Source organism: Phlebotomus papatasi, chromosome 2 (assembly GCF_024763615.1).
Source record: "Phlebotomus papatasi isolate M1 chromosome 2, Ppap_2.1, whole genome shotgun sequence".
NCBI lineage: Eukaryota > Metazoa > Arthropoda > Insecta > Diptera > Psychodidae > Phlebotomus > Phlebotomus papatasi.
The window spans coordinates 56,639,299-56,665,593 of NC_077223.1; the positions used below are offsets into that span (position 1 = coordinate 56,639,299).

The following is a 26,295-nucleotide window of genomic DNA, read 5'->3' on the forward strand; positions in this document are numbered from 1 at the left end:
CTTTTGATAATTATCTAAAGTCTTTATTTAGGGGCAATTATGCAATTTACTTTTGTTTTAAATCTAAGAAAATAATTTTAAAAAAGTCGTTATCTTCGCGACGAGACAAATCACAATAAAGAGACTCTGATTTTACTGCTCGAACTCCACAGATAGAGAATATACAATCCCTCATTTTGAGTTATATATAAAAGGTAAAATGCCCTCAAGCTGACCAAGTCGAGTCGGATAACTGGTAACAATAAAAGGATCAAATTTGATCCTTTTTAAAAGGATGGATCATATTTGATCCTTTGAAAGGATCATTAGTAGGGTAAGTGTGCCAAATTTTGGCCAGCTTCTAATTTCGGCCACTTTGAGTGTAATTTCGGCCAAACATGTAAATTAATTAAAATTTTGTATTATTCTTCGAATAGTCAAAGAATTCATTTTGCTTTTAAATATATATTCATTTTAGGATGTATTAACACAAAGACCGTCAAATTTTAGGTATAATTTGAATTTAAATTGTGTTGTAAAAACTCAGTTGTGGAAACAGTCTTACAAAAAATGTGACAGATCACTTGTGTTTCTAGCAGTCTTGTGATTTGTGGCGAAGTGCAGAGGGTTTTTCTTCGATGTTTTTCATTAAAATTGATTAGTTTTCATTGAAGATTGTTTCTGCTTATGTTAATAGTGAATCAACCTTTAAATTTCGGGTAACATTTCCCTGCTAGGTCCTATATTTCGCGTAAAAAAGTTGATACTTTGTGAGCGTCTCTCCGGAGAGGTAATATGTTGCCTATTCCGGCAACATCTTTTGCTTTCCTTAATTTCTTATTCATTTTATGTTTTTTTTTCAATTTCTGAGTTCTACAATGTCCAGAGAAAAAAACCATCGCAGATGATGTGGAAAAGGCCTTGGAAGAGTTCAGGAAGGGCAAATTGCTACGGGAATCTGCGCGTAAATTTGAGATGCTACTCTTCAGGTCTTCAGGACAAATTACACGGAAGATCTCAGGGCTTGTGGCTCATATAAACGTATTAAACTAAATATTAAACTCGTTCATATTGCATTTTAAACTTAGGACTTTGGCGCTTTTTTGCAACTATGCCGAAATTTGGCACACTTACCCTACCTTTTGAAAAATTTCGTATGATCATTTATCACGATAGATTATGTTTTATTGCAGATTTATTACTCATTATATTTATCTCATCTGAGCGAACACCAAAGATTACTTGTTCATTGTTTTTATTCGTTTATTCCGGAGTTAAATAAGTATCAAAACAGGAATACTTTCAAAGGATCCCCGGTGATCCTTCCATTTTCACTAGTGTCCTCATTCTGGCTAATCCTCGAATGAAAAGCTATTTTCTCTTTAAAAAAGAAAAAAAATATGAAATTTTTTCTAGGATAATAATGATTCAATAAACTCAAAGAAAATCATCTGGACTTCATTACAATCTTTTGGTAAGGTAGAATCGATAAACAAAATCAATGAAACGTCTTATACATAATCTTGGAAAATCCGAAAAAGTCTGATTCGATGTATTTTACTGCTCGAAGGGCTCGAAGTTATAAAGAAAGAGGAGTTACATAGCCGACTTTTTTTCAACTTGTCACCGTAAGCATCAAAAGATCATGTAAAAAACTAATTCATAGACAGCTCTGTCTCGCGATTTATACCTCTATGGTCGAGTGGGACAAAATTAGCCTAAAAATTTAAATAATTTTTCTGACAATACCAACACTGAGAGAAAAAAGAGGGTGCGATTAGCTTTTTTTCCTCAGAACTTTAACACTTTTTAGGTGTAAAAATATATCAACATTTTTTAATGTTAATTTTACACCTTTTTAAGGGTAAAATTAACATGAAAAAGGGTCATTTTAACCCCTAATACACCTGAAAAGGGTAATATTTACACCGATTTTGGATCAATAATTCAGGGTAAAATTAACATTTCCGGAATGTTATTTTAACTTTTTCGGATTTCTCTCAGTGAATAAAGGATAATTTTCACTCTATTGAAAAATATTATGTATAGTTATTGTACTTTCACTGAGAGAAATCCGAAAAAGTTAAAATAACATTGCAGAAAAGTTAATTTTACCCAACAGTATTGATCCAAAATCGGTGTAAATATTACCCTTTTCAGGTGTATTAGGGGTTAAAATGACCCTTTTTCATATTAATTTTACCCTTAAAAAGATGTAAAATTAACATTAAAACATGTTGATATATTTTTACTCTTAAAAAGTGTTAATGTTATGAGAAAAAAAAGTTAATCGCACCCTTTTTTTTCTTTTTTTATATAAGAAAATCCCAAAAGATCTGTGATTTCCTGAAGAAATCAGGGGAAATCTTCTGACCAACTTGAAAAAATACAGAACATATACAACATACACAACAGAACATATACAACATACGAGCAAGTTGAACAGATCAGTATTTTTCCTGTTTTTTTTCTTTATGATTTTATGTGAAGACTTTGTTACAAGACGTTTATCATACATCTGATGAATACCTTACCATGGCATATACAACCTACGAAAGAGCTTTTCCACCGCTTTGCTCTGGAGGTTGGGCACCAACGCTAAGACGGTAGTGGACGCAAAGTCACAAACTTCTCACAAAAATCTTATTGTAATGCGCTATTAAGACATTGTTGATTAAATAAATTATCTATCTATCTATCAAAATCCCAAATGATCTATGATTTCCTGGAGAAATCAACAGAAATCTTCTGACCAATTTGAGTATTCTGGGAGTATTCGACCAAGTGCACAACAAAATTCAGAGGGACTGTGATTTCTGGAGGAAGCAGGTGAGAAGTGCTAACCAAGCTGGGTTCTTGGGAAGATTTGAGAAAATGTACAGCGAAATTCCAAGAAACTGGGGTTTTCTGGAGGAAGCAGGAAGAAATGTGGCCTTACTTGGATTTTGATCTTGGATGTGTTTTCATTCATGAATAAGGAAATCGCAAATGTTCTGTGCTGTTCTGAATGAAGAAGATACCTAACCATTAGAAAATATTGAAGGAAATATCAAATCAATTTGATATTTAGAATTTCCTTGAAATTTTATTTCAATGTGACTTTGAAAATTTTTATTGACATTATTTTGGCCTAGTGTGTAGTCATTCAGAATAATGAAATAAAATATTAAGAAAAATGCTCCATATTGAAACAAATATTGCAATAATTGACTACACACTGGACAATTTTCTGCAATATTGAAACTTTTATGTCAATAAATCTTTGCAATGTGGAGACAATTCTTGTCAATACATATTTGATATTGAAAAGAAATATTGCAATAAATTTTGTTTAGTGTATAGCCAGCTTAAAGCTCCGAATGTTAAAATATAAGTAAAAAATATCAAAATATTTTGTAAAGTCGCCCCATGTAACCAAAACAGGTTAGAAAGACTTAACCCATTCAGTCAATGTACCAGAAATACTTGAGATATAATGTTCATATTTTGGGATTAGTTTCCTACAGATTAATAGATGAATTTTTTGAAATGAAATTTTTTTTATCTATTATGGGGGCGCGAGAAGCCGCTGTCAAACACACGCCTTAACGGTCACTGAATTTAAATTCTTTACAGTAATTCATTACAAATTCTATTGATTTAGATAGAGTAACTATCCAAGAAAACACATTGGCAATCAGAATTCAAATCAGGAAAGAGGAAAGAGGCCAATTTTAATAAATTCGACGGGATGTCGAATTTTCCGTCCGCCATTTTGAGCAAAAATTTTGCATGACCTTTCGCGAAGCAAGAAAACAATAGCAAAATGTATTTTCATCTCTGTCGGACTATTTTTCTCAAGTAATTGAATAACTAACGTTACTAAAAATCCATTCCCGACAGCAATTCGGATAAAAATTCCCCAGAAATAAATCATCAGACATCACTCAATTTGCGTATGATGTATAATACCATGGTAAGGAATGGGTTAATGATGTGGTCGGAATTACTTATTGACTTGGTCGAAAATTGGTCAAAATCTGGTCAGATTACCAAAAACGTGCAAGCGCCTCCACCTCGTAATTAAGTAATGATTACGTAATTACGTAATGACAACTGTGGTCGTAATTAAGTAATGCCGACCTAGAATCTGACCTCCTTCCCGTGTTATGAAGTGAAGTTGGCTGTTCTTCTAAGGGGAAATTTGGAAATTTTTTATTTCGAATAATAATAGTGCCAGCGACTGCCACTTGGTCCCTCCGTGACACTTTTAGTTAGGGTTCTACGAAGTGTGTTAAAGGGTTAAATTGAAACCTCCTCGATAACTCATTCGAGAAGTCAAAGCAGTCAAAGGGCCTAGGCCTAATGGCCTCTACACACTAGAGAAATTTATGTCCAAATTGAAGCAAATTCCCTATGCCTGTGTAGGAAAAGCACTTCAATATGGACATAAATTTCTTTAGTGTGTAGAGGCCATAACGCCTAATGCAAAAAATGAAAAATCGTCATGCCGCCACTTTGGCTCTCAGCTCTACTCTCCATGGCGCGAAACTCGCGAATATCGCACATCAAAAAGCCATTTCATACCGCCGAAAGTTCATCAGGGGAGATTCTGCAGTGAAACTGGGAGACAGAGAGGATCTTATGTAAGGCAATGTGGGCGCAATAGTGGAGATTTCTTGGGATTCGGTGACTGAATCCATTAAAAATAGATTATGTTTCTCCGTGAATAGATAAATAAATTCATAAATCAACGGAACTCTACACATGTTGAGATTTTTCGGCCAAAAATGATAACACTACTGCTTTATGAAGAAAAAATCCAATGATTTTTCTCTTGGTGATGGAGGTTTTTATTTGTGTCTTATTTGAGAAAGGGGAAAAAAAGAATTCAATATAATACCTTTTGATGTCTATTTTTCCTTCTTTTCAGCATTAAGAGAGTTGTAAAGGCGACCCAGCTCATTGGCAACCAGATCATTAAGTACCACACCATTGGAATCAATGTAGTTAGCGCAAGATTTGACAATGGAAGCTTCCCGGATACCACGGGAATCTTTTACTGTGAGACTCAGGCAGTATTTGTCATCGTATTTCTTCATTTCTGAACTTGCTTGCCACACTTTTGTGTTCTTGCCATCCTTCTGGGTAGCCACGGCAAAGATTCCTTTCTCATAGAAAGTCGTGTAAAGCGTGAGGATACCCATTAGAACAAAGTATGATGCCACGCAGACGATTAATACGGGTCTATAATTTTAAACATAAGTAAATCATTTTACATAAAGGATTAGAGTTCTGAATCTCATACTTGGACTGAGGAAATGGATATTGATGATCCCATCCGAGAGCTACCAGAGCAATAATAACAGCCAAACTGCATATAAATAATCGTCCATCAACTAACCCAAAGTGCTCCTCGCAATTTTTTTCCAGCAGAGCAGTCTTTACAGAGTCATCAATGGCATGTTTCACTGCTGATCCATCCCATTTGTTAATTTTAACAACCTGGAAAATGGAATGAAAAATTTGTTATAATAAAAACAATGGCGTGTACAGTGACGTGTCCCTAATTTTAGGGCTTTTGCTCAAAAATACTATATTGATTTGCTTACCTCCTCTTCCTTCTGCACCTTTTCACTCTTTTTTACAGTTTTCGACATACCTTTTATCGTATTTAATTAATAAAATCACCTAAGAATATTTATTGAAAAATTTACCGGAATGCAATTCTCTCAGAAAAATGGCTGTCAATAATCAATGGATATTTCTGCTAGATGGCGCAGTAGGCGCAGTAGTGTGTCTTCTGTTTCCGAATTTTTGAGCCGGAAAACGATATGGCAGCAAGACACGAAGACCTGCCGAAGAATAAGAAAAGAGTGCCCTCTGGAGTGATGTTGAGATACGTATGTCAGCCAACATCGCGATTTGGGGAGTGCTGCAATTTACCTCAATTAAAAGACTTTTTTCACTTTTACTTAGCATTCAATTTGTATGAAACGTGATTAATATTCTAGGGTTGTTCTGGTGAATGCAAAATATCGTGTCACATTTGGCGTGTAATGTGTAAAAATTGGTGAAGAAGTTGAACTTGGTGGTTCACGCCGAGGTGTATGTGTATCGTGTGAAAAATAAAAATGGCTCTGTTATTTTGACACACTGTCTATGGACCTCACTTTTCAATTGCGATTTTTGTGGATTTTCACGATAGAAAATAGCAGTGAATAACTTTGAAATTACACCAGAAATAGTCAAGTGCCAAAATAACCTAGTGAAATTCTCAGTTTTCTACACTGTCTAATGAAATATTCATGTGCCTTTTGCTCCATATAATACGCCAGAAGACGTCTTGAGATTGCCCTTAATTCTGCTTTATGGGCAGATTGCTGGTGTCCGGAAGTAATCCATAGTATCCAGGAGATATCTAGGAAGTCCCTTGGAGAGACCAGTGCTGGGCAATCCTGGAAAATTGCCAGGAAATTGCTGAAAAATGTCGATTACGTAAACCATGTAAGTGCTTCATGTGAAAAAGAGAGAGACTCGACACAGAAAACTAATGTTCATTTGCCAATGCTGAGGAATTTTTCGCTCTTAAACATTATTCTGCTTATCACATCAATAAATTGTGTGCAAGAAAGCACAATTTTGAAATTTACTCAATTATATGTGCGTGACGAGCGAGAAGGCGATTTTGGTGGCAAAATTATCAGTAAAGAAAAAAATCCAATTTTTTTTTGATAATCATTTCACCTAATTATTAGACATGCTTAGAGATATTAATTATCCCATTAGGATCAAACGTGATTTCCTATTTATTATTTGCTTAAAATCCCAAAGCATAGGAATATATGCTAGAGAGTTAAACAAGTGTTTGGGAAAACAAGTGAATTCTTACGCACCAGAAACAGGTTTTCTTTCTAAGAATTTGACCACCATTCAGTCGCACCCAGTTTGCTACTGGCTAACACGGATAATTTCAAATACACTTCTATGTGAAAGAAACATGCAAAAATTCTTCAAAGGATCAAGATTTTATTTAAGGAAACACACACAGTGTTTAATTTGTTCTTATAGAGCGGAAGTGACCGCTTGATGGCACATAAATTGCACTTATTTAACGCTCTTGTGCGATTTGATGAATGGAAGAAGGTGAGAGCTTAGGGTGAAGGCTGAAACACTTGGCAAAAGGCGCGTAAAGTGTTTTCTCAGTTTCTGTAGAAAACACTTTCGAAATTACTGCTTTATAATATGAATCAATGTGATTCTAATCGGAGACCAAATAAGATTTTTGAGCCCAAAGAATTATGTAGGACAACCGAAGCCATTCGGGGCATAAAGATAGAAGATTCCTTGAGTTTTCTGAACCAGGAAATCATCCAAAAGTCTTATCTTATTTTGAGATAAATTTTTCCAAAAACTTTTATTTTAATTTTTTTTTAAACCTTCCATTAAATCATCGATGACTTGCGATGTTACCATGAATCATTCAGTGGCGAGATTGATGTGAATGGATAAAAAGAGAGAAGTCTTCTGCACGAGAATGTGCGCAATTCAACCTGTTTGAAATGTTAGGAGTAATTCACAAAAATCCACTGCAGAGAATTGTTCATCATTGAAAACGACTGAAACACATTCTCGTGTCTCAGAACCATTCTGATTGAGTATGATATTCACCTGTGTGTCTCATTTTGTCGTGACTTCAAATTGCCGGTAGTTTGCCGAGACACAGATAATAATGTAGATATTATGATATTAATTGTTGAATAACACAGCAGTGATTCAATATTTGGCAAAAAATTCATTTGAGAGGAAAATGTCTGAAAAGTTTCGTTGATTGAGATGAGAAGAAAAAAATCCACAAAAGAGATATGTATACCTGTAAAGAAAAGAAACGTGAATCATTCATTTAAACACATTCCAACACAACGTCAAAATATGAAACACTAATCTCCGCGTATGCATGTTAAAAATCAAGTTTTATGGTGTTGTTTGTGATAATCTGTATAGTTTACTTTTCATTACATTGTACAACAATTATGTGAGTTCATTTCTTGTAAAAGTACATTACTAATTATTAGTTTTTCTTTCAATACACACACTCAAGTGTGGCAAATGTTGGTTTATAAATAAAATCTATCACATAACTTAAGAATTGTTTCAATAGGTACCCTTTATTGGGGTTTTTTTTATTGTAAAAAAAACTTGCAAATCGGGAGCATAACAAAAAGTCATACAGCACTCTATATAATTGAGACAATTTATGAAACATAATTTACTAAAAGAAATGTTTACATAATAATATTGATGCTATTTTACTTGAAATTTTCTGTCTCTGTTAAATGGACGCTAATTCAATTGATATGTCGATGGCATCATTTTGTTACTTTTACATTTCAAAAATGTTACATTTTTTAAAGTATTGGAAGTCAGGGAAATTTTATTAAAATTATTTTAAAATAAATTAAATAGCTACATTAAAACTTCTAATGTTCTATTCCCTATCTAAATGATTAACAGTACTGAATAGTCAACTCGGAAAAACTATACAGAAATTAATTTTGATTGGAACAATTCTAGGGGAAACTGGGGTACCACCAAACACTTTTGAAAGATGCGCTTTTGACTAAATTTCCTAAGAAATCTGTGAATTTTAGAAAAATGTTGCTTACCCAATGCTATAGCCTTGGGTATAAGCTACACTGAGAGAAATCCGTAAAAGTTAAAATAACATTCCGGAAATGTTAATTTTACCATGCAATATTGATCCGAAATCGGTGTAAATATTACCCATTTTAGGTATATTAGGGGTAAAAGGTACCCCTTTTCATGTAAATTTTACAATTAATAAGATGTAAAATTAACAGTAAAAAATGTTGATATACCGTCGTTGCGGGTGACTTTGCACGTTTTTCGCTGTTTTTCAACTTTGCCCTCTAAAAGTGGATAGTTAAAGTGAAGGGAAGGGGGTTTTTGAGTAAAATTATTTGTATTCAGTTGTTAATGAATGGATTTTGTGCCACTAGCATTAATTTTATGAAATTTTACTATGTTTAAAAAAATCAAGAAAAAAGGCTTGCACTGGGGATAAGATGCGGGTGACTTTGCACTTTTTAATAAATACTAAAAAATCAACAATTTCTGATAATAAACGACAATAAAGATCTTCACATCTAAGGGTAAGATGCACGAGATCTACAAGATGACGTGGTCGCCATCTTGATTTGACGTTTCTGTCCGCCATTTTGAATAACTGTCAAACCCCAAAACTAGTCCGATTGGGTTGAAATTTTAGTATGTTATAGCTGACGTCAAGACCTTTTCAAAACGTATCTATGTTCCAGTCCTAGATACAGAGGCTCAAAGTTTTAAATTTTGTAATACTCATATTTTAGCGGTCTTTATTTTATAATATTCAATATTTGAAATCTAAACAAAATGTCTCAGTAACTATTAAAAATGGTTGAGACTTTTATTTTATATATTTATTTACTCTAACATAATTGAAAAAAATAAACGAAAAGCGCATTTAATTATTTTTTTATTTTTCATATTTGCGAAAACAGTTTTTAAGATTCTCAAATAATGCACTGTTATACACAAAATCATTACATTTCTTATTGTTTGTTTGTTAGATCTCATCGCCTAACGATAGCGCTGTCTTTTTTGTGATGGTTTTGATAAAAGAAGCTCCCTGTAGTTCTGTCATGAAAATGTCAAAATTTTGAACTTGGAGCCCCTATATCCAGACAATCACTTGACCTAGGTCGGATTTTATATATGTTCTGAAAAGGCCTTGACATCAGCTAGAAGATACTAAAATTTCAGCTAAATCGGATGAGATTTTTGTTTTGACAGTTATTCAAAATGGCGGACAGAAACGTCAAATCAAGATGGCGACTATAACATCTTGTAGATCTCGGTCACTTTATATTAAATTCCCACAAAATTGGATAATTTTTAACCAAATACTTCTATAATAAAGCTTTAGAAAGAGCATTATATGCAATTTTATAACAAAAATCATGCGTTCTTAGGAAGATAATAGAGAAAAAAAAATTTTAATAGAAATAATCCACAAAATCGAAGTGTATTATTCTAGCCAGATAAATTTAGATTGGATTTGGGCAATTTACTACTCTGAAATCGATTTCGGAATTGCTCCTTCAGATAACTTTTTCACGGAGCCGTTTTTTGACAAAATACCTATATTAGCATTTCATTGACTGTTACTGAAACTACAAGAATCCTTTTAGGGATCATTGTACCTTATTTGGTACATAACATATCCCTATATACTTTGATATGGTAGACCGGATCGGCGAAGCCCATCAATAAGTGCTAGAATTTATGAAAGTCTTACGGACAGCAGAGTGCAAAGTCACCCCCCGAGTGCAAAGTCACCCGCAACGACGGTACACCTAAAAAGTGTTAAATTTATGAGGAAAAAATGTTAATCGCACCTTTTTTTTTCTCAGTGTACATATTAATGTATACAAGGATTTTGTAAACCACTTCAATTTTCTGTAAAAAGGAAAATTTTTTCACTATGAATATTTCGCTTTTTTCCAACCACCGGGGTACCACCAAACATTTTCTGGGGCACCACTAAACATCTCTTTTTCTCACCCATTGAAGGTATTTTGGGCATTCACCATAGCTCTTAATTATAAAGAATATATTAAAAATCTGAATAATTCTCAAGAAAAAACACTGCATCATTTAGAATAAATGGCTAAAAACCAAGGTAGTAAAGCAATGCACAAACGAACATATTTTCGAATTTTGAGCGCTCTTCAGATGTGTTTTGATAAAATTAAAAAATCATCCACCAATTCTTGATTTAAAACTCATTTAAGGCAAATTAGGTTCGTTGAACTATATTTCGATGGCTCCATTCCATACTATGCTAAGTCGACTTAGCTTTATATTACTCCGAGAGATATGTTGTTCCTGAGACCAAGATCTACAACTGGTGAAAATTTTGTGGTCATCCGATGTTCGGGTGACGAGATATTTGAGACTTTCGAAAAAAATTTACACGGGCAGCATAGGAAATCGCCAACTTCAAATGGCTCTCTAGAAAAGTTGTTATTCTGAGATAGTATGGAATGGAACTGTCGATTTCTCCCATTTGTCCCGAACTTTGAATGAAAATTCCATGAAGGGATATAAATTTCCGAAATCGATCAAAGAGGGAGACGTAGAGTAAGAAAGAGAAGAGGAAAAATTTTGCCATTCAAACTACAGTAGACTCTCGCTAATTCGGCTCTTTTAAGATCGGGCTTATGCCCTAGACACACTTGCGACTTAAGCCGAGAGACGACTTAGTGAAAAATGATAGAAATGTAGTTTAACCATTATTTCTGATATAATTACGCTAAGCCGTCTCTCGGCTAATCCTCATGTCTGTCAAGGCCCTTACTTTATAATTCGGGCAGAAGTTAAATTCGAAAACAGAGGGCCAATTTTTGAAATTCTCACTCGCACCCGCGAGCTCTTTAGTGGCCGAGAGAAGTTGACTCGCACACCCCGCATATTCTTGAGTACGTGCAACGAGTAGTTTATGCTATAAAGAAGTCGTTACAGAAGGATTTGAATCTGCGGGGTGTGCGAGTGAATTTCTCTCGGCCACTAAAGAGCTCGCGGGTGCGAGTGAGAGTTTCAAAAATTAGCCCTCAGTTTCTTGACATTTTTCGAGTTCGATTACGATTAACAAAAATGAAGCAAATATGCTCAACTTTGTCATGATTTGTCTTAGCTTTTATGTGATTTTGCATTATTAAGAGGTTTTCATGAAATTTATAAAAGTAATGTGCATGTAAACTCAATATGAGTATGCAGATGAACAAAAAATCGTTGCATTTCAAATAATTTGCTGCCCGAATTTCTCTCTAATTCAGTTGACAGTTCGGTTCCAAATACCCGAATTTGAAAGAGTATACTGTACGCTTGCGACATCTACAATAGTGAGAAATTTGCCTGTTTGGTGGTGCCCCAAACTCTGTTTTGTGACTGATTTTATATTCTTTTAAGAAAATGTGAACATTAATTTCTTTAGTAGATACATAAATATTATCCCGAAACATGTAGGAAAGTATAGGTGTAGTAAAATTTGATGTAACTTATTACAGTTTTATTTTCCAGGTAGATATATAAATGACTAAAATTATTAAAATCTCACAATTTTGCGAAAAAAGATTCTCATTTCTAAACTAGTTGAACTATGTGGATCATTCTTTCGCTGGACAAGCATCCATATAGTATCTATGATTTCATGTAAGTCTCATTCTCTGAAATCTTACACCTATTTAAAAAATCTCAGTGTTTGGTAGCACCCCTGTTTGGTGGTGCCCCAGTTTCCCCTATACAATTTCCCTGTAGATTTATATGTAGGTGACTTAAAATACCAATAGCACCAATAGTATATTTATTAATCTAATCAATTTGCGAATTTGTTTCCCTTCCTTTTAAAATTTTCTTATTTACATAAAAAATGTATTTGAAAATACTTCTTTTATTCTATATAATTTCATTTCTCTGGAAAATTAAATGAATCCAAGCAAATCGATTGAGAAATAACGTTCTGAATTTGCTTAATGGTGATATACCTTGAAATGTTTTTCAAGTTTTTTCTTGTGGACTTAGGATCTAGTGCAATTTATAGGAACAATTTGGGGCTGTATAACCAATGCAAAAAAAAAGTATATTAAGTTAGAAATCACGAAACAAAAACTAAAATATATTTTTCTCGTTTTTAAAATGCTAAAAAAAACGAGTTTTGAAGATGACAAGAAAAGAGGCATAACCTGAAAAATAATGTTGCTTGTAGACTGAAAGTTGTGCAAAAATACCTAATAAAATAAGTTAATATTTAGTCACTCGACAGTCGCGTCGGATATTCAATAAATTTTCACCAGCTAAAATAGAGCAGTCCCAATATTTAATATGAATACAATTTAAAGAATATAGAGTAAAATTAAATAAAAAATAAAACATATTTAATAACAAAAGAAATATTTGATTATTAACTGTCTTCAAGATTCGGCAATAAAATGATACCGAATAGCAAATTTAATCGTTATTGTTTACCGTTTGTTCCCTAGACCTGATACACATGAACCAGAATAAGTGTCATACGTTCTTCGAACCTAACGTTTATCCATATGGCTAACAATTCCAATTTCTTAACAGTCGAAATTTTTGATAAATTATTCTATATTAGATTTTTGTTTAATGTGTCTGTGGAGTAAAAGGTAACCGATTCACTTAATAATCAGATTTTGAAAAATTAGTGAAATTGTTTTTAAGACAAAAGCGCAGGTTTTTGACTTGGTTTAAATTTATTCACTAATATTTAAATACGTTTAAGGAACGATTTTTTCCTTTCCTCAGTTATAAAAATCAAAAGGACGAATCAATTGTTACCACATTCACCCTGGAATATATTAATCAAAACTGGGCCGAAAAACCGTCGATTCGTCTTATAAATCTTGTGTGTTTTCTTTTTAAAGACCGTTTAAAAATTCCAAAAACTTAACAAGAGAAGATCTATTTCCTGGTTTAAAAAAGGCATAAATTACAAACTAAAGATCGAGTAAATTTTACTTTTATATAGCAAACTTTTCTATCTGTGCCCTCTGACTGTGGCACATTTCACCCTGAGTGGTCATTTTTATAATATTATAAAGGTGTGATTATGAGAAAATCGTACAAATTCTGGAGTGAAAGTACTTCGAGAAATATTAAAACGTAATGACGTATTAGGGCAGAATCACATTGTCAATAAAATGCTCGCGTTGGCCTCACCGTATTTCGTTAATTTACGCATTTTCATTGCAATTCTTACGCAAATTCTCGATTACTGTATTACCTTTTCTCATACTCGGTGGCACTAAAAGTGAAAATAATATAAGAAAATTGAAGAAATAAAACCAAAATTCGATAAATGGCGAGCAAAAAAAACTGTAAGAGAAATTAATCGTACAGTTTTTTTGCTAACTGTTCATCGCATTTTCATTTTATTTCTTCAATTTTCTTATATTATTTACATCTGTAGTATACCACCAATAATGAGATAAGAAATTTTATAAATAAATAAGTTGATTAAAATTGATATTTTCTGCAAAGAAAATATTTTAAAAATAGGTCTTAAAATTTTACTTTTTTTCTTAACCATATTTTGGCTTTAAACTAGAATCCAGAAATACTTTAAAAAATTGAAATTAAAGGTTTGCGAAGGGTATCTATGAAAAAATTCAAGGAATAGGACTCTTATTTTGGAAGTTACTGATTTTTGAAATTTTTAGATTAGGGGAGACTGGGGAAAAATTGATCAAAACGAAAATTTAAATATTCACTATTTTCTAAAATAAGAGAGACTGAGGCTTAAAATTTTTATAATACATAGCCTTCGTGTACCTTCTTAAACTTACAAAGTTTAAAGGGATTCGAGGAAGGATTATCTAAAATAAAAATAATGAAATTTTGAGCCCTATTTTTGAAATATTTGGCTTACAGAAAATATCAATACTGATTATCTCAATTTAAGCACATTTCTCGTTAAGATAGAGAAAAATTATCTTCAACAAAGTTGTAGAGGAATAAATTTCCTATAAAAATATGACTATTTTATATTTTTAAAACGTTTGCGAGAGTAAAACGTCACAAATTATCCGAAGACTGACAAAATTTGCCCCAGCAATTTTGAGAATCTCCACAAAATCGATTTTTAGAAAATGATTCGAAAATCACATTTCTTTCGAGATAGAGGAAAATAGTCTTCTGCAATGTTGTAGAGCAGTAGGATAAGTGTGCCAAATTTCGGCATAATTGCAAATAAGCACCAAAGTCCTAAGTTTGAAATTCAATATTTTTAATTGATATTGATATTTCTTGTTACTTCCTTTTCGGGAGGGTTGTGTGGAACCTCGAAAACTAGTTTATCATCTTTGTTTTCTTTAAATCACTTCCTAAAATATTGAAAAATTAATAATAATATGGACATTGCTTTGGGTGGTAATTCCGGCCACTTTGAATGAAATACCGGCCACCTTTTTTCTGACCACCTTTTGTGACACAACGGATAGAAAATTTCAAAACGTCAAACGGAACGAGTTTAATATTTTGTTTAATACGTTTATATGACCCACAAGCCGTGAGATCTTTCGTGTAATTTGCCCTGAAGGCCTTAAGAGTACCATCTCAAATTTACGCGCAAATTCCCGTAGCAATTTGCCATTCCTGAACTCTTCCATGGCCTTTTCCACATCATCTTTTTCATAGAAGCTATGGCTTTTTTTTTCTATGAACATTGGAGAACTCAGAAATTGAAAAAGAAACATAAACTGAATAAGAAATTTAGGAAAGCAAAAGATGTTGCCGGAATAGGCAACATTACCTCACCAGAGAGACGCTCACAAAGTATCTACTTTTTTACGCGAAATACAGGATCCAGCTGGGAAATTTTACCCGAAAATTAAAGATTGATTCACTATTAACATAAACAGAAACAATCTTTAATGAAAACTGATAATTTTTTATAAAAAAACACCGAAGGAAAACTCTCTGCACTTCACCACAAATCACAAGACTGTTAGAAACACAATCAATCTGTCACATTTTTTGTAAGACTCTTTCCACACTGAGTTTTTACAATACAATTTAAATTCAAATTATGTCTAAAATTTGACGGTCTTTGTGTTAATACATTCTAAAATGAATAAATATTTAAAAGCAAAATGAATTCATTGACTATTCGAAGATTACATACATAATTTTAATTAATTTACTTGCATTGCCGAAATTATACTCAAAGTGGCCGAAATTAGAAGCTGGCCGAAATTTGGCACACTTACTCTAAATTTCCTATAAGAATATGCTCATTATAAACGTTTAAGTTTTTTCAGAGCTCGTGAAAGAATTAAATATGCGTTTTGACAACTTTTGCCCCAGTCTCCCCTACACCTTTTTCTACATGACATTTTATTAAAAAAAATTCAAAAATATTTAATAAAAAAATCACTTAAAGGAATAAAACAATATATGATAATTTATTTAAAAAAAAAAAAAACAAAATCAGGGAAATTGATTTTCCTATTTTGTTTTTAAAAGTATAAAATTTATGTATTTATTATTTTATTTATATATTTTCATATTATATTTCTTTTGGTTTCCTTTTTATGATTGTCTTTTCATTGCCATGCTTTTTTCCATCCATAGCTTTTGCTCGGTGTATGGCTTTCAATTATAGGAATGAAAAGCCAGAGAAGACATTGAAATAAAGAAAAAAAAGTTGTAGAGAAATGAACAGACTGATGAAGATGAGGCAAATAAAAATATGCGCGTACAAAGTGCAGCGAGAATCCTCTGCAATGACGATCTTATGGATTCACGGAGAGATTCTTGTATATGTGGTTGTTCCACTTGACGGACCATTCCGCGTATAGATTTAGATGATGACCCCCAAAGACTCACCACAAATCCGTTATTGCTTCTTTTTTTTTTACTCTGCTTGGTTCTTTTTATTATTATTTATTTGACTTGCTCCTCGCACCCAGTCTTTGTTTTTTTTTGTGCTCTCTCTTAATTATTGCATTATTGCCATATTCATTTTCCAATTCTTTTTGCCATTGCTGATGCTGCTATATCGTAAACAGATCGTTGATGCAAGCTGATGATCAGTTTTCAAGCATTTATACTCTTATGCTTAACAACAAAACAGACACATTCAAAGCTCAAGGTGTAATTAGCAAATTCCTCAATCGATCGGATTCAATCCAATTCTCTCTGTTGCATAACACTTGTACACTATTTATACTAATACCGCACATTTCATTGATTTTTTATCAGGTATTATATACAAAAAAAAAATGTCTGGAATGGAAGAAAGTGGAATTAAATTAATTTTAGGATAACTTTGACATGTGCGTGCTTTAATGACGCATTTTTTCCATTAATACAAGCTATAATTTATCAAATATTTATGCTACAAAATATTTCACAGGAATAAGAGTTTAAAGAATTCATTCTGATGAATAAATTGATTCTGAAAATGTTGCTCCAGTTCGCAAAATCCATTTTGTAGAAGTAAAAACGCTTAATATTTTATGGCATTTAATGTTTAACAAATATCTACAAATTGAAAATAAATGTCTGGCACAACAAGTGGCAACGTCCTTTTTTTTCACAATAACAATCTTAATCGATATTTTGGAAAAGGTTTTAAAAATCAGTAAAAAAAATAAAATATGATTTTAGTTATTATGTTCTAAATCAAACACTCTGCTAAAACAATTGACATAAAAATTTGAATTTTACTTATCTTTCCTGATTCCTTACGTAAGGTAAAAGACTTGAGTGATTGTGTCTTTTAATAACTTTATCAAAGAGATAATGTGTTATCTGTCTCAAGAAAATCATTTTACCTGTATCGGGAAAAATTACATCACTAAGTTTACAAATATCTTTAAATAATCATGGATTATTTTTTTTCATTTCGTTTTTTTTTGCAATAACGTTTTTATATTATATCAGAAAATTAAATAATTTTAAAATGATGTATCACGATATAATTTACTTTACCGGCTATATTGTGATATAGGCGATATAGGTATTCATTGTTCTGAATTTTTCTTATGCCCAACGCACAATAGCTTTTGTTTAGTAAACATGTTTTTGACATTTCAATGGGAGTAAGTGAGATCTAGATCTAGTCGTCTCGCTCATTCTCATAGGAAATTTTCAAAACACGTTTACAAACAAAAATTATTGTGCGCTGGTCATTACTCTTTTTTAAGTCTTTAAAAATTCGTATTTTCTCTACATATTTACGTTTTGTGCACAATCATTTTTTCAGTAAACAGCCTCAAAAGTAAATACAGTAGATAAATTTTAGCAATAGCCATCACGTGTGCCAATACCCTGATGCACGTTCGCATTAAACACTAAGAACAAATAAGAGATGGCAAAGCGTCCCAGCTTTGCGGAATGCTCGAACTCACGAGATAGAGCTCACCGTGAATTAGTTTTATTGCATGACCTTTTGGTATTACTGATCTACTAGAGATGAAATTGATTCATGAATCACAAAAGCATTTGAAAATCAAAAAATCGGTAACTTAACCGACTCATTACCGATGAAGACCGATGCAGCCGGGTTCGAAATTTCAATACCTCTCCAAAAAATCCAAATTTAATCAAATAGGGTGAGAAATTACCCTTTCAAAGTGGTTGAACTTTAACCTTCAATAATTCAAAATGACGAATTTTCCGGTCATAGATATGTTTGAGCGAAATGTGCGCCTGGACTAGCTCTCGAACATATCCTAAAATCATTGAAAAAGCTTGGGCAAATTTTGAGAAAAACCGAAAAAACATGTTTTTAGGGATGGGGAGGGGAGGGGAAAAATGGGAAAAACGTCGATAGATATAGTTTTTTTTATTGGGGGTCATCTAAGACTGGAAGTCGATATCTCTTACCGTTTGAGCTCCAGAAGCAGTGAAAAGTTGAAAAAAAAACACGATTTATAGGGTAAAGACTCATAATTTTGGACAGTCTGCTTATAAGTATCGATGTCCAAGTTTGAGGTGCGATATTTTCAATACTAATTGATTTTTTTTGTTACTCCCTTTTTAGAAGGGTTGTTAAGAAACTTGGCTAGCTATTTGTCGTCTGTTTTTTTTTTTTTACTAAAATTAGTTTTAATATTTTTAAAAAAGAATAGATATGTAGAGGTGAATTTGACTCTTATTTTGGACAACTTGGTTATTAATTTGGACAACTTGGCTGTATATTTGGACAGCTAATACGCCTCAACATGATGCCCATTGTTCTTCATTTCATGAACCAATCTTAGCATGTCCTCTTCCTGTTCATGTAAGGGAAACGTAGAATGTCACAAGAAGCCCGGAAACTTTCCATATCATTCATTAAAGTGAGTTGACTTCGGTACTCCAAGTACGTGCGGATTCGCTCATTCTCTGGCCTTTCCGGGAGCCTTTCAAGCCTTTCTCGCTACATTTCTTTCGTAGAGATGATGTTCCTTTGTTTCTCCAGGCATTTGTCCAACCTAGTCATCACAAAAGCTAAAACTTCACGAAATTTCGTGAGAAAAACACCTGGCCAAAATAAGGAGTATCACCTCACTGGTGAATGTCTTAAAAAATTTCCCATTTTTCACACGAAAAATCTAATTCACAAGGCAAATCTCACTTCAGGTCAAATGTAGAAATCACCACTAACGTGAATCAACACAATATTCAATGAATATTCAATAATATCACTGAAAAACAGCGAGGAAAGATTGTTAGTAGTTCACCAGAGCTAAATAAGACTGAAGTAAACACAAAGTTCTGTCATATTTCTCGTAAGCAATTGCTCACACTGAATTTTCAACAAAGCAATTTCAACTCAAATCATATTCAAAATTTAACGTATTTAGTATTAAAATCTTCCAAAAAGAACAAATATTTAGATAGAATTCATTATTCATCAAATATTGGAATAAAAATCCATCATTTTAATTAATTTATTTTTAGTGTCCAATGTTATCCTCAAAGTGTCCAAAATAAGAAACTGGAAAAGATTATGAGCTTTTCCCCTAAACCATATCGAAAAATCATTGAAAAACTTGGGCCAATTTTAAGAAAAACCGAAAAAAACATGTTTTTAGGTGAGGGGAGGGGAAAAAAGGGAAAAACGTCGATAGATATTGTTTTTTTATTGGGAGTCATCTAAGACTGGAAGTCGATATCTCTTATCGTTTGAGCTCCAGAACAGTAAAAAGTTGAAAAAAGACGATTATATAACTGCTCTCTCTTTGAGTTCGAGCAGTAATAGGTAAAAGAAAAAACTTTATTTTTCAAAGTATTGTTTTTATCTCTACAAATTTCCATAATTTTCATAATACCCTTCTCTCTTAGATGTTGGGCGTATGTCTTGACTATATCGATATATAAGACAATTTTTCTGTGTGTCTTTCTGAGAGAACATACAAAAGCATGCAGTAATTGTGTATTTGAATGTTGACCGTATAGTGTTAATTGGTTTTGGCAAGTGGAAGAGAGAGAGAGAGAGAGACTTGAAATGGAATTTTATCGCGATAAGTTGAGGTAAAACTTTGAATGATTTCACCTCATATCTTATCAATTAACTAGACACTTCCATGAAAAAAATTTTTTTTGATCATGCAAAAGTATTTTCGTGTCTGTTTTGGAGATGATGATCTCATTTTGATTATTTAGACGACGAATGCATTTTAGGCAATTGGAAATTTAAATGTAGGTACTCTATTTTTCCTTCTGTTGTTTTCTTTCGTTTACTAGATTTAATGACACTACCAAGTAAATCGATATGAGAAAGGATGCCCCATTTAGTGAATCGTCAGTATTTACGGCGACTCTTTAACCGCATATGCAATTACTATCGAACGAGGAAATCAATAGGACTTTTAACCTACTAATGATCTGCAAAAAGAACTCCTCAAACCAATTGACCTAGAGAAAGTGAGGAGCTTTAATTAGAGTGGTAGAGTAAGAGAGACAGATAGAGAGAGAAAAAGAGATTTATTAATCACTGGCATATCATTTGTGATAAAATTTCAAAGGAGGAAGATTAATTATAAGGAATTTGAGGCGACTGTCTCACAAAAGATGTCATTCCTCAATAATTTGAAGAAGGTGTTCCACCTAGGAGGTGGAGAGGCGAAGAAGAAACGCCTCTACAATAATATCAGAATGGATACGGATCCCACAGATTATTGGGATATGGTGGGTGAATTGGGTGATGGGGCTTTTGGAAAAGTATATAAAGCTCAGCAGAAGGAAACAGGAAGATTTGCTGCTGCAAAGATGTGTACTCTTGAAGATGAGGAAAATATAAGTGATCATATGGTTGAGATTGATATTCTCTCAGAGATTAAGCATCATAATATCGTTGAGCTGTACGAAGCTTTCTCGATAGATGACAAACTGTGGATGTTAATTGAGTATTGTGACGGTGGTGCCTTAGACAGTATCATGGTGGAATTAGAGAAGCCACTAACTGAGCCCCAAATTGCCTATGTGTGCAAACACATGACAGTTGGATTGAACTTTTTGCACAAGAATAAAATAATCCATCGGGATTTGAAGGCAGGAAATGTCTTATTAACAATGGACGGGGGTGTTAAATTGGCTGACTTTGGAGTGTCAGCTAAGAATAAACATACTCTTCAGAAGCATGACACCTTCATAGGGACACCCTACTGGATGGCACCTGAATTGGTGCTTTGTGAGACATTTCGTGAGAATCCTTACGATTTTAAAGTGGACATTTGGTCTTTGGGTATTACACTAATTGAATTTGCTCAGATGGAACCACCAAATTCTGAAATGTCCCCAATGAGAGTTCTCCTAAAGATCCAAAAGAGTGATCCGCCAAAACTCGATCAACCATCAAAGTGGTCAAAAGAGTTTAATGATTTTATAGCAAGAGCATTGGTAAAAGATCCTCAGAATCGACCTACAACAGATGCTCTTCTCAATCTATCTTTTATCAGTGGACATCTCGATAGTAAGCCTATTAAGGATCTCTTACTGGAATTCAAGGCGGAAGTTGTTGAAGAAGAAGTTGTCGATGAAGAGACAGAGGTAAGGCTTTTTTTCTTTATTTAATTACCCAAAATATATGAAACTTAAATATTTATTGAATAAACTGGACGCTGCTAGAAGGCAAAAAGACAAGCAAAAAGACGATCAATGTATCAGAGGGTTGGTAAGTTGTCAGACTAGGATTTGGTACTAGTCTGACATATACACCAATTTAGCATTTAAAAAAAAATCGCTTATAGAATTGCTAATCTGAGCTAGGGTAAGTGTGTCAAATTCCGGCCAGCTTGCAATTTCGGCCACCTTTTTTCTTCCTCGAATTTCCATGAACTTTTAGATTTTACGTACTCTAAAGATTATACAATGCAGAAGAATAACAAAAATGTAGCTTCGACAAACGAGATGACGTGAAAATGATATTGGAAAAATTCCCGAAGGTCAAGGAACTATGAGAAAGAAAGTTGGCCGAAATAGGGCACCAAAGCTATGTCTACATTTTCATTCATTTTAAAATGTATTAAGAATGATTTTAGAGTAAATAAAGCCGATAAACTGTCTACAAGGTTCTAGGCAACACTCCTTAAGTAGAAGGAATAAAAAAATCAATTTCTATTAAAGATATTACATTTCAAACTTGAGACTTTGGCGCTTGCATGCAACTATGCTGAAATTTGGCACACTTAGGGTTTTATTCCTTTTTCTTAAGGAGTGTTGCTTGGAAACTTGTTAACAATTTATCGTCTTTATTTTCTCTAAAATCATTCTTAGTAGATTTTAAAATGATTAAAAAATTATAAACATTGATTTTGTCCCCTATTTCGGCCACTTTTATTCTCATAGTTCCTTGCTCTTCGGGATTTCTTCCAATGCCTGTTTCACGTCATCTCGTTTGTCGAAATTACATTTTCTGTTTTTCTTTTGCATTGTATAATCTCTAGAGTATATAAAAACTAAAACTTCATGAAAATTTGAGGAATAAAAAAGGTGGCCGGAATTGCAAGCTGGCCGGAATTGGCACACTTACCCTACCCTATATTATTATTTTATTTGAAAAGCTCATTTTATTTAATATTAACATTTTTTTTGTTGTTTTTAGGAACCCCGCAATTCAGCGCTGCCCCTCGACCTGGACGATGATTCTTCATCTGTACAGAGTCAAGAAACTGAAAAAGGTAAGATTCCAATATCTTTCATTCTTGTTGACTTTAACATGTTTAATTAAATTTTTGACACTGTAAGAGATAAGTTTACACTTGTTGTTAGCTTTCTCGTCAATTTCCCTATGGAATGTTAATTATCACCATGAGTTTTCTAGACATTTTGGCATCAAAATTTCATATTTTTTTCATTGGTGACACTTATTTCATAACTGAAAATTTTAAATAAATTTTTTCAGAATTTTTTTAGATGTGCTTAATTTATTTGTAGTCGATGGAATTCTATATGAGAGAAAAATTGTCTGTTAAAGTTTTATGTCCCTCTCCCAACTGAATTGTGCATATGAAATCTAATTTATTATTCACATCCCATGCAATTAAAAATTGTGTTATATACCTGTTTGCGTCTCTTAAGGAGGAAAGTCATATGAATCTAATTTGGTTGTGTAAATAGATGTAAAAAAAAAGGAAATACTGCATACCTTTCAAGACAAAAATGAATACTGGTTACGTAATGGTAACATTTAATTTCTTTTATTAAATAGTGTGATAATTAAAAAAGAAGGAATAGAATTCTAAATTATTCCTATCCTATTTGATGATTTCTTTATGAATTTTATTTATAAATTTTTGGATTTGTTTTTATCCATAGAGGAAAGTACTCTCCCTTCGAACGCTCATGCCTTCGAATAATGTGATTTTCTTTTACGTTTCCTAAGAGATTTCCACATGATATTCACATAATTATGAATAATTGATAAATAAGCGAGCTAATATTTAATAGAAATGTTTAATCCTCTAACAGTGTTTTCTTTAATATCCAAAAAAAATAGTTAAATCATTTTGTCTAAGGTAATTCATGGTCCATAAACTAAAAAAAAACCATCCGTTCTCCACTATCTCTTTTCGTTTAAGCGCCAGGTGAGAAAAGGCAAAGACCACCTGGAGACGGTCAGTTCTGTTTAAGGTGTTTAAGGCATCAAAAGACTGACATATTTTTATTGAAAAATAGTGAATAAATAATAAAATAAATGAATTTTAAACGTTTTTTTATGGATGAATTTTCTATGATTATCTAAAAAAAATGATAATTTCTATGAAAAACCTTTTAGAATAGCGAAAAAGACGGATAGCGGCTTTGTATTCAAAGAATCCAAATCATTTAGGTAACTTTCAATAACTTAGAATTAATCAAGTCGATACAAAATCAAATATGGTTTTCTGATTCGTTAGATTAGAGGTCAGGAAATAAGACCCATTTTCCTGTTCTAAATAAACTCATAATTGCCTTACAATGTGATTTTACTTTAGGTGGCCAAATGTGCTTACATGGCCAAAAGGGCTGACTCTACCCTATTATTGTTATACGATTACAGTTTTTAAATTATTATACAGTAGAGTTCCTCAAATTTGAACATTTGGGGGGGTATAGATGACATTTCTCACTCCTCAAATTTTAATATTTTCAAATATTCAAATATTTCAAAACAATATTTTCAAAAATGTAATGGAATTCACGTGAAATACACTTTCCCTAAATTAAGAAAAATAACTTCACAGAATATATCAATGCAATTTATTGTGAAATAAATGGAATTTGTTGCGGAAGTTAATAAATATTGAGGAAATATCAGAGAAAAATGGTTCTAATTCAGACTCCACGCAAAACTTTCTTCACACAACCTTAAATTTTACATTCTGGGGTGACATGATAACTTATTTTCGATACTATCGACTGTCGATTCTGAAAAATTTAAACGATAGCTGCACTTCCTGTAACTAATATAGATATTTATCAACAGTCTCATTCTTTTAAGAATGTCGCAATCAATGGCGCAATAATCCGTAAAAAGTTGACATTTACTTAATCTAACAGATACAGATTTATCGATAGTGTCGAAAAGTTATCATTCCACCCCTGAATTCAACCGTCGCGTCGTTCAAATTTGAGGAGATCAAATTTGAGGAACTCGGCTGTATGCTCACTTTTATTATCGTAAGACTGCTAGAAACACAATCGATCTGTCACATTTTTTGTAAGACTCCCGTCAAATCATTGCTCTACCTGCCGATTTTACTCGGAGGTTTTTTGAATTGTAACGGTATGTTCTAGTACATTCAGAGGAAATCTGTAGATTTTCGGCAGAAATTCTGCCGAAAATCTGCAGATTCTCGGCAGAATTTCTGCATTGGAAATCTGCTTAGTCTCCATTGTCTCAACAAAAATATTGTTGATTTATCAAGACACTGTAGAAGTTACAAAGAAGATGGTATGCTCTGCTTAACAAGCATTACCGATTAAACATTTTAGATAACTAAAAAGATGCGAGCAAAAATACTAATTTCATAAAAATCGCCCAAGGAATGATACAAAAACATGAAATTTAGCTCGACACTCTGCTTAAAGTTTTCACTTCACTATTCTCTACTTATAACACGGCGTCGCAGAATTCTTTATTTTATATAAACACTGTGATATCACCAAGACTCACTCTATTGAATTTTGCAAACTTCAGTGAAAAATATTCCATCTTTTTTGACACAGCTGTCTGGAAAGTTTGGAATGTAGAAAACAATCTACAGAAAATCGGCAAAATATCTACAGAAATTCGTCATAGTATGCACTAGAATTCGTCAGAAAATCTGCAACAATTTCTGACGTATTTTGTCCCAAGCCCAAATAAAATTCGTAGGAATATCTACAGATTTCTCGGCGGATTTTCAGCAGAAGTGTAGATATTTTCTGCAGAAAACTTAAAGATATCTGACGAAATTATTTGACGGGTTTTATTATCGTAATACTGCTAGAAACACAATCGATCTGTCACATTTTTTGTAAGACTTTCCACACTGAGTTTTCCCGTCAAATCATTGCTCTACCTGCCGATTTTACTCGGAGGTTTTTTTGAATTTTAACGGTATATTCTAGTACATTCAGAGAAAATCTGCAGATTCTCGGCAGAATTTCTCCCTAGAAAATCTGCATAACCTCCATTACTTCACAAAAATATTGTTGATTTATGAAGAAACTGTAGAAGTTATAAAGAAAATTGTATGCTCTGCTTAACAAGCATTATCGAGTACACATTTTAGATAAGTAAAAAAACTGCGAGCAAAAATACTAATTTCTTAAAAATCGCCAATCGAATGATACAAAAACACGAAATTTTGGTCGACACTCTGTTTAAAGTTTTCACTTCACTTTTCTCTACTTGTAACACGGCGTCGCAGAATTCTTTATTTTATATAAACACCGTGATATCACTAAGAATAACTCTATAGAATTTTGCAAACTTCAGTGAAAAATTTTTCCATCTCTTCTGACACATCTTGTCTGGAAAGTCTGGAATGTAGAAAAAATCTACAGAATATCTACAGAAATTCATTAGAGATTCGTCAGAAAATCTGCCGAAATATTCTGACGAATTTTGTCCCAAGCCCAAATAAAATTCGTAAGAATATCTACAGAATTTATCTGCAGATATTCTGTAGAGGTGTAGATTTTCTCTACAGAAATCTTAAAGATATCTGCAGATATTATTTGACGGGTTTACAACGCAATTTAAATTCAAATTACAGTGCTGTCTCTCTATATTTG

General features: G+C 32.8%; 2 protein-coding genes across 4 annotated transcripts in view; one reads left to right on the forward strand and one right to left on the reverse strand.

Annotated features, from left to right (window-relative positions):
* Positions 1–4,787: 4,787 nt before the first annotated feature.
* LOC129801852 (signal peptidase complex subunit 2) lies at positions 4,788–5,755 on the reverse strand. The gene is made up of 3 exons (XM_055847220.1): positions 5,571–5,755; positions 5,267–5,463; positions 4,788–5,205 (listed from the first exon to the last, which is right to left on the reverse strand). Exons 1-3 carry the CDS (start codon positions 5,616–5,618, stop codon positions 4,872–4,874), a joined length of 579 nt encoding a protein of 192 aa, XP_055703195.1. The 5' UTR covers positions 5,619–5,755; the 3' UTR covers positions 4,788–4,871.
* A 77-nt stretch (positions 5,756–5,832) lies between these two features.
* LOC129801828 (serine/threonine-protein kinase 10) overlaps positions 5,833–26,295 on the forward strand; it is a 41,451-nt gene continuing 20,988 nt past the window's right edge. For all 3 annotated transcript variants that reach the window (XM_055847182.1, XM_055847184.1, XM_055847181.1), the window contains exons 1-3: positions 5,833–6,465; positions 20,278–21,582; positions 22,637–22,712. In XM_055847182.1, coding sequence (XP_055703157.1) covers positions 20,605–21,582; positions 22,637–22,712 — 1,054 coding nt within the window. In that variant the 5' untranslated portion in view covers positions 5,833–6,465; positions 20,278–20,604. The remainder of the gene's footprint in view (positions 6,466–20,277; positions 21,583–22,636; positions 22,713–26,295) is intronic.

Excerpts from the sequence above, each read along its gene's own strand:
- LOC129801852 (XM_055847220.1), bottom strand. The coding sequence starts at position 5,618 with ATGTCGAAAACTGTAAAAAAGAGTGAAAAGGTGCAGAAGGAAGAGGAG. Across the intron at positions 5,464-5,570 it reads AGGTGCAGAAGGAAGAGGAG|GTTGTTAAAATTAACAAATG; the intron begins GTAAGCAAATCA and ends TCCATTTTCCAG. Across the intron at positions 5,206-5,266 it reads TATCCATTTCCTCAGTCCAA|ACCCGTATTAATCGTCTGCG; the intron begins GTATGAGATTCA and ends TTAAAATTATAG.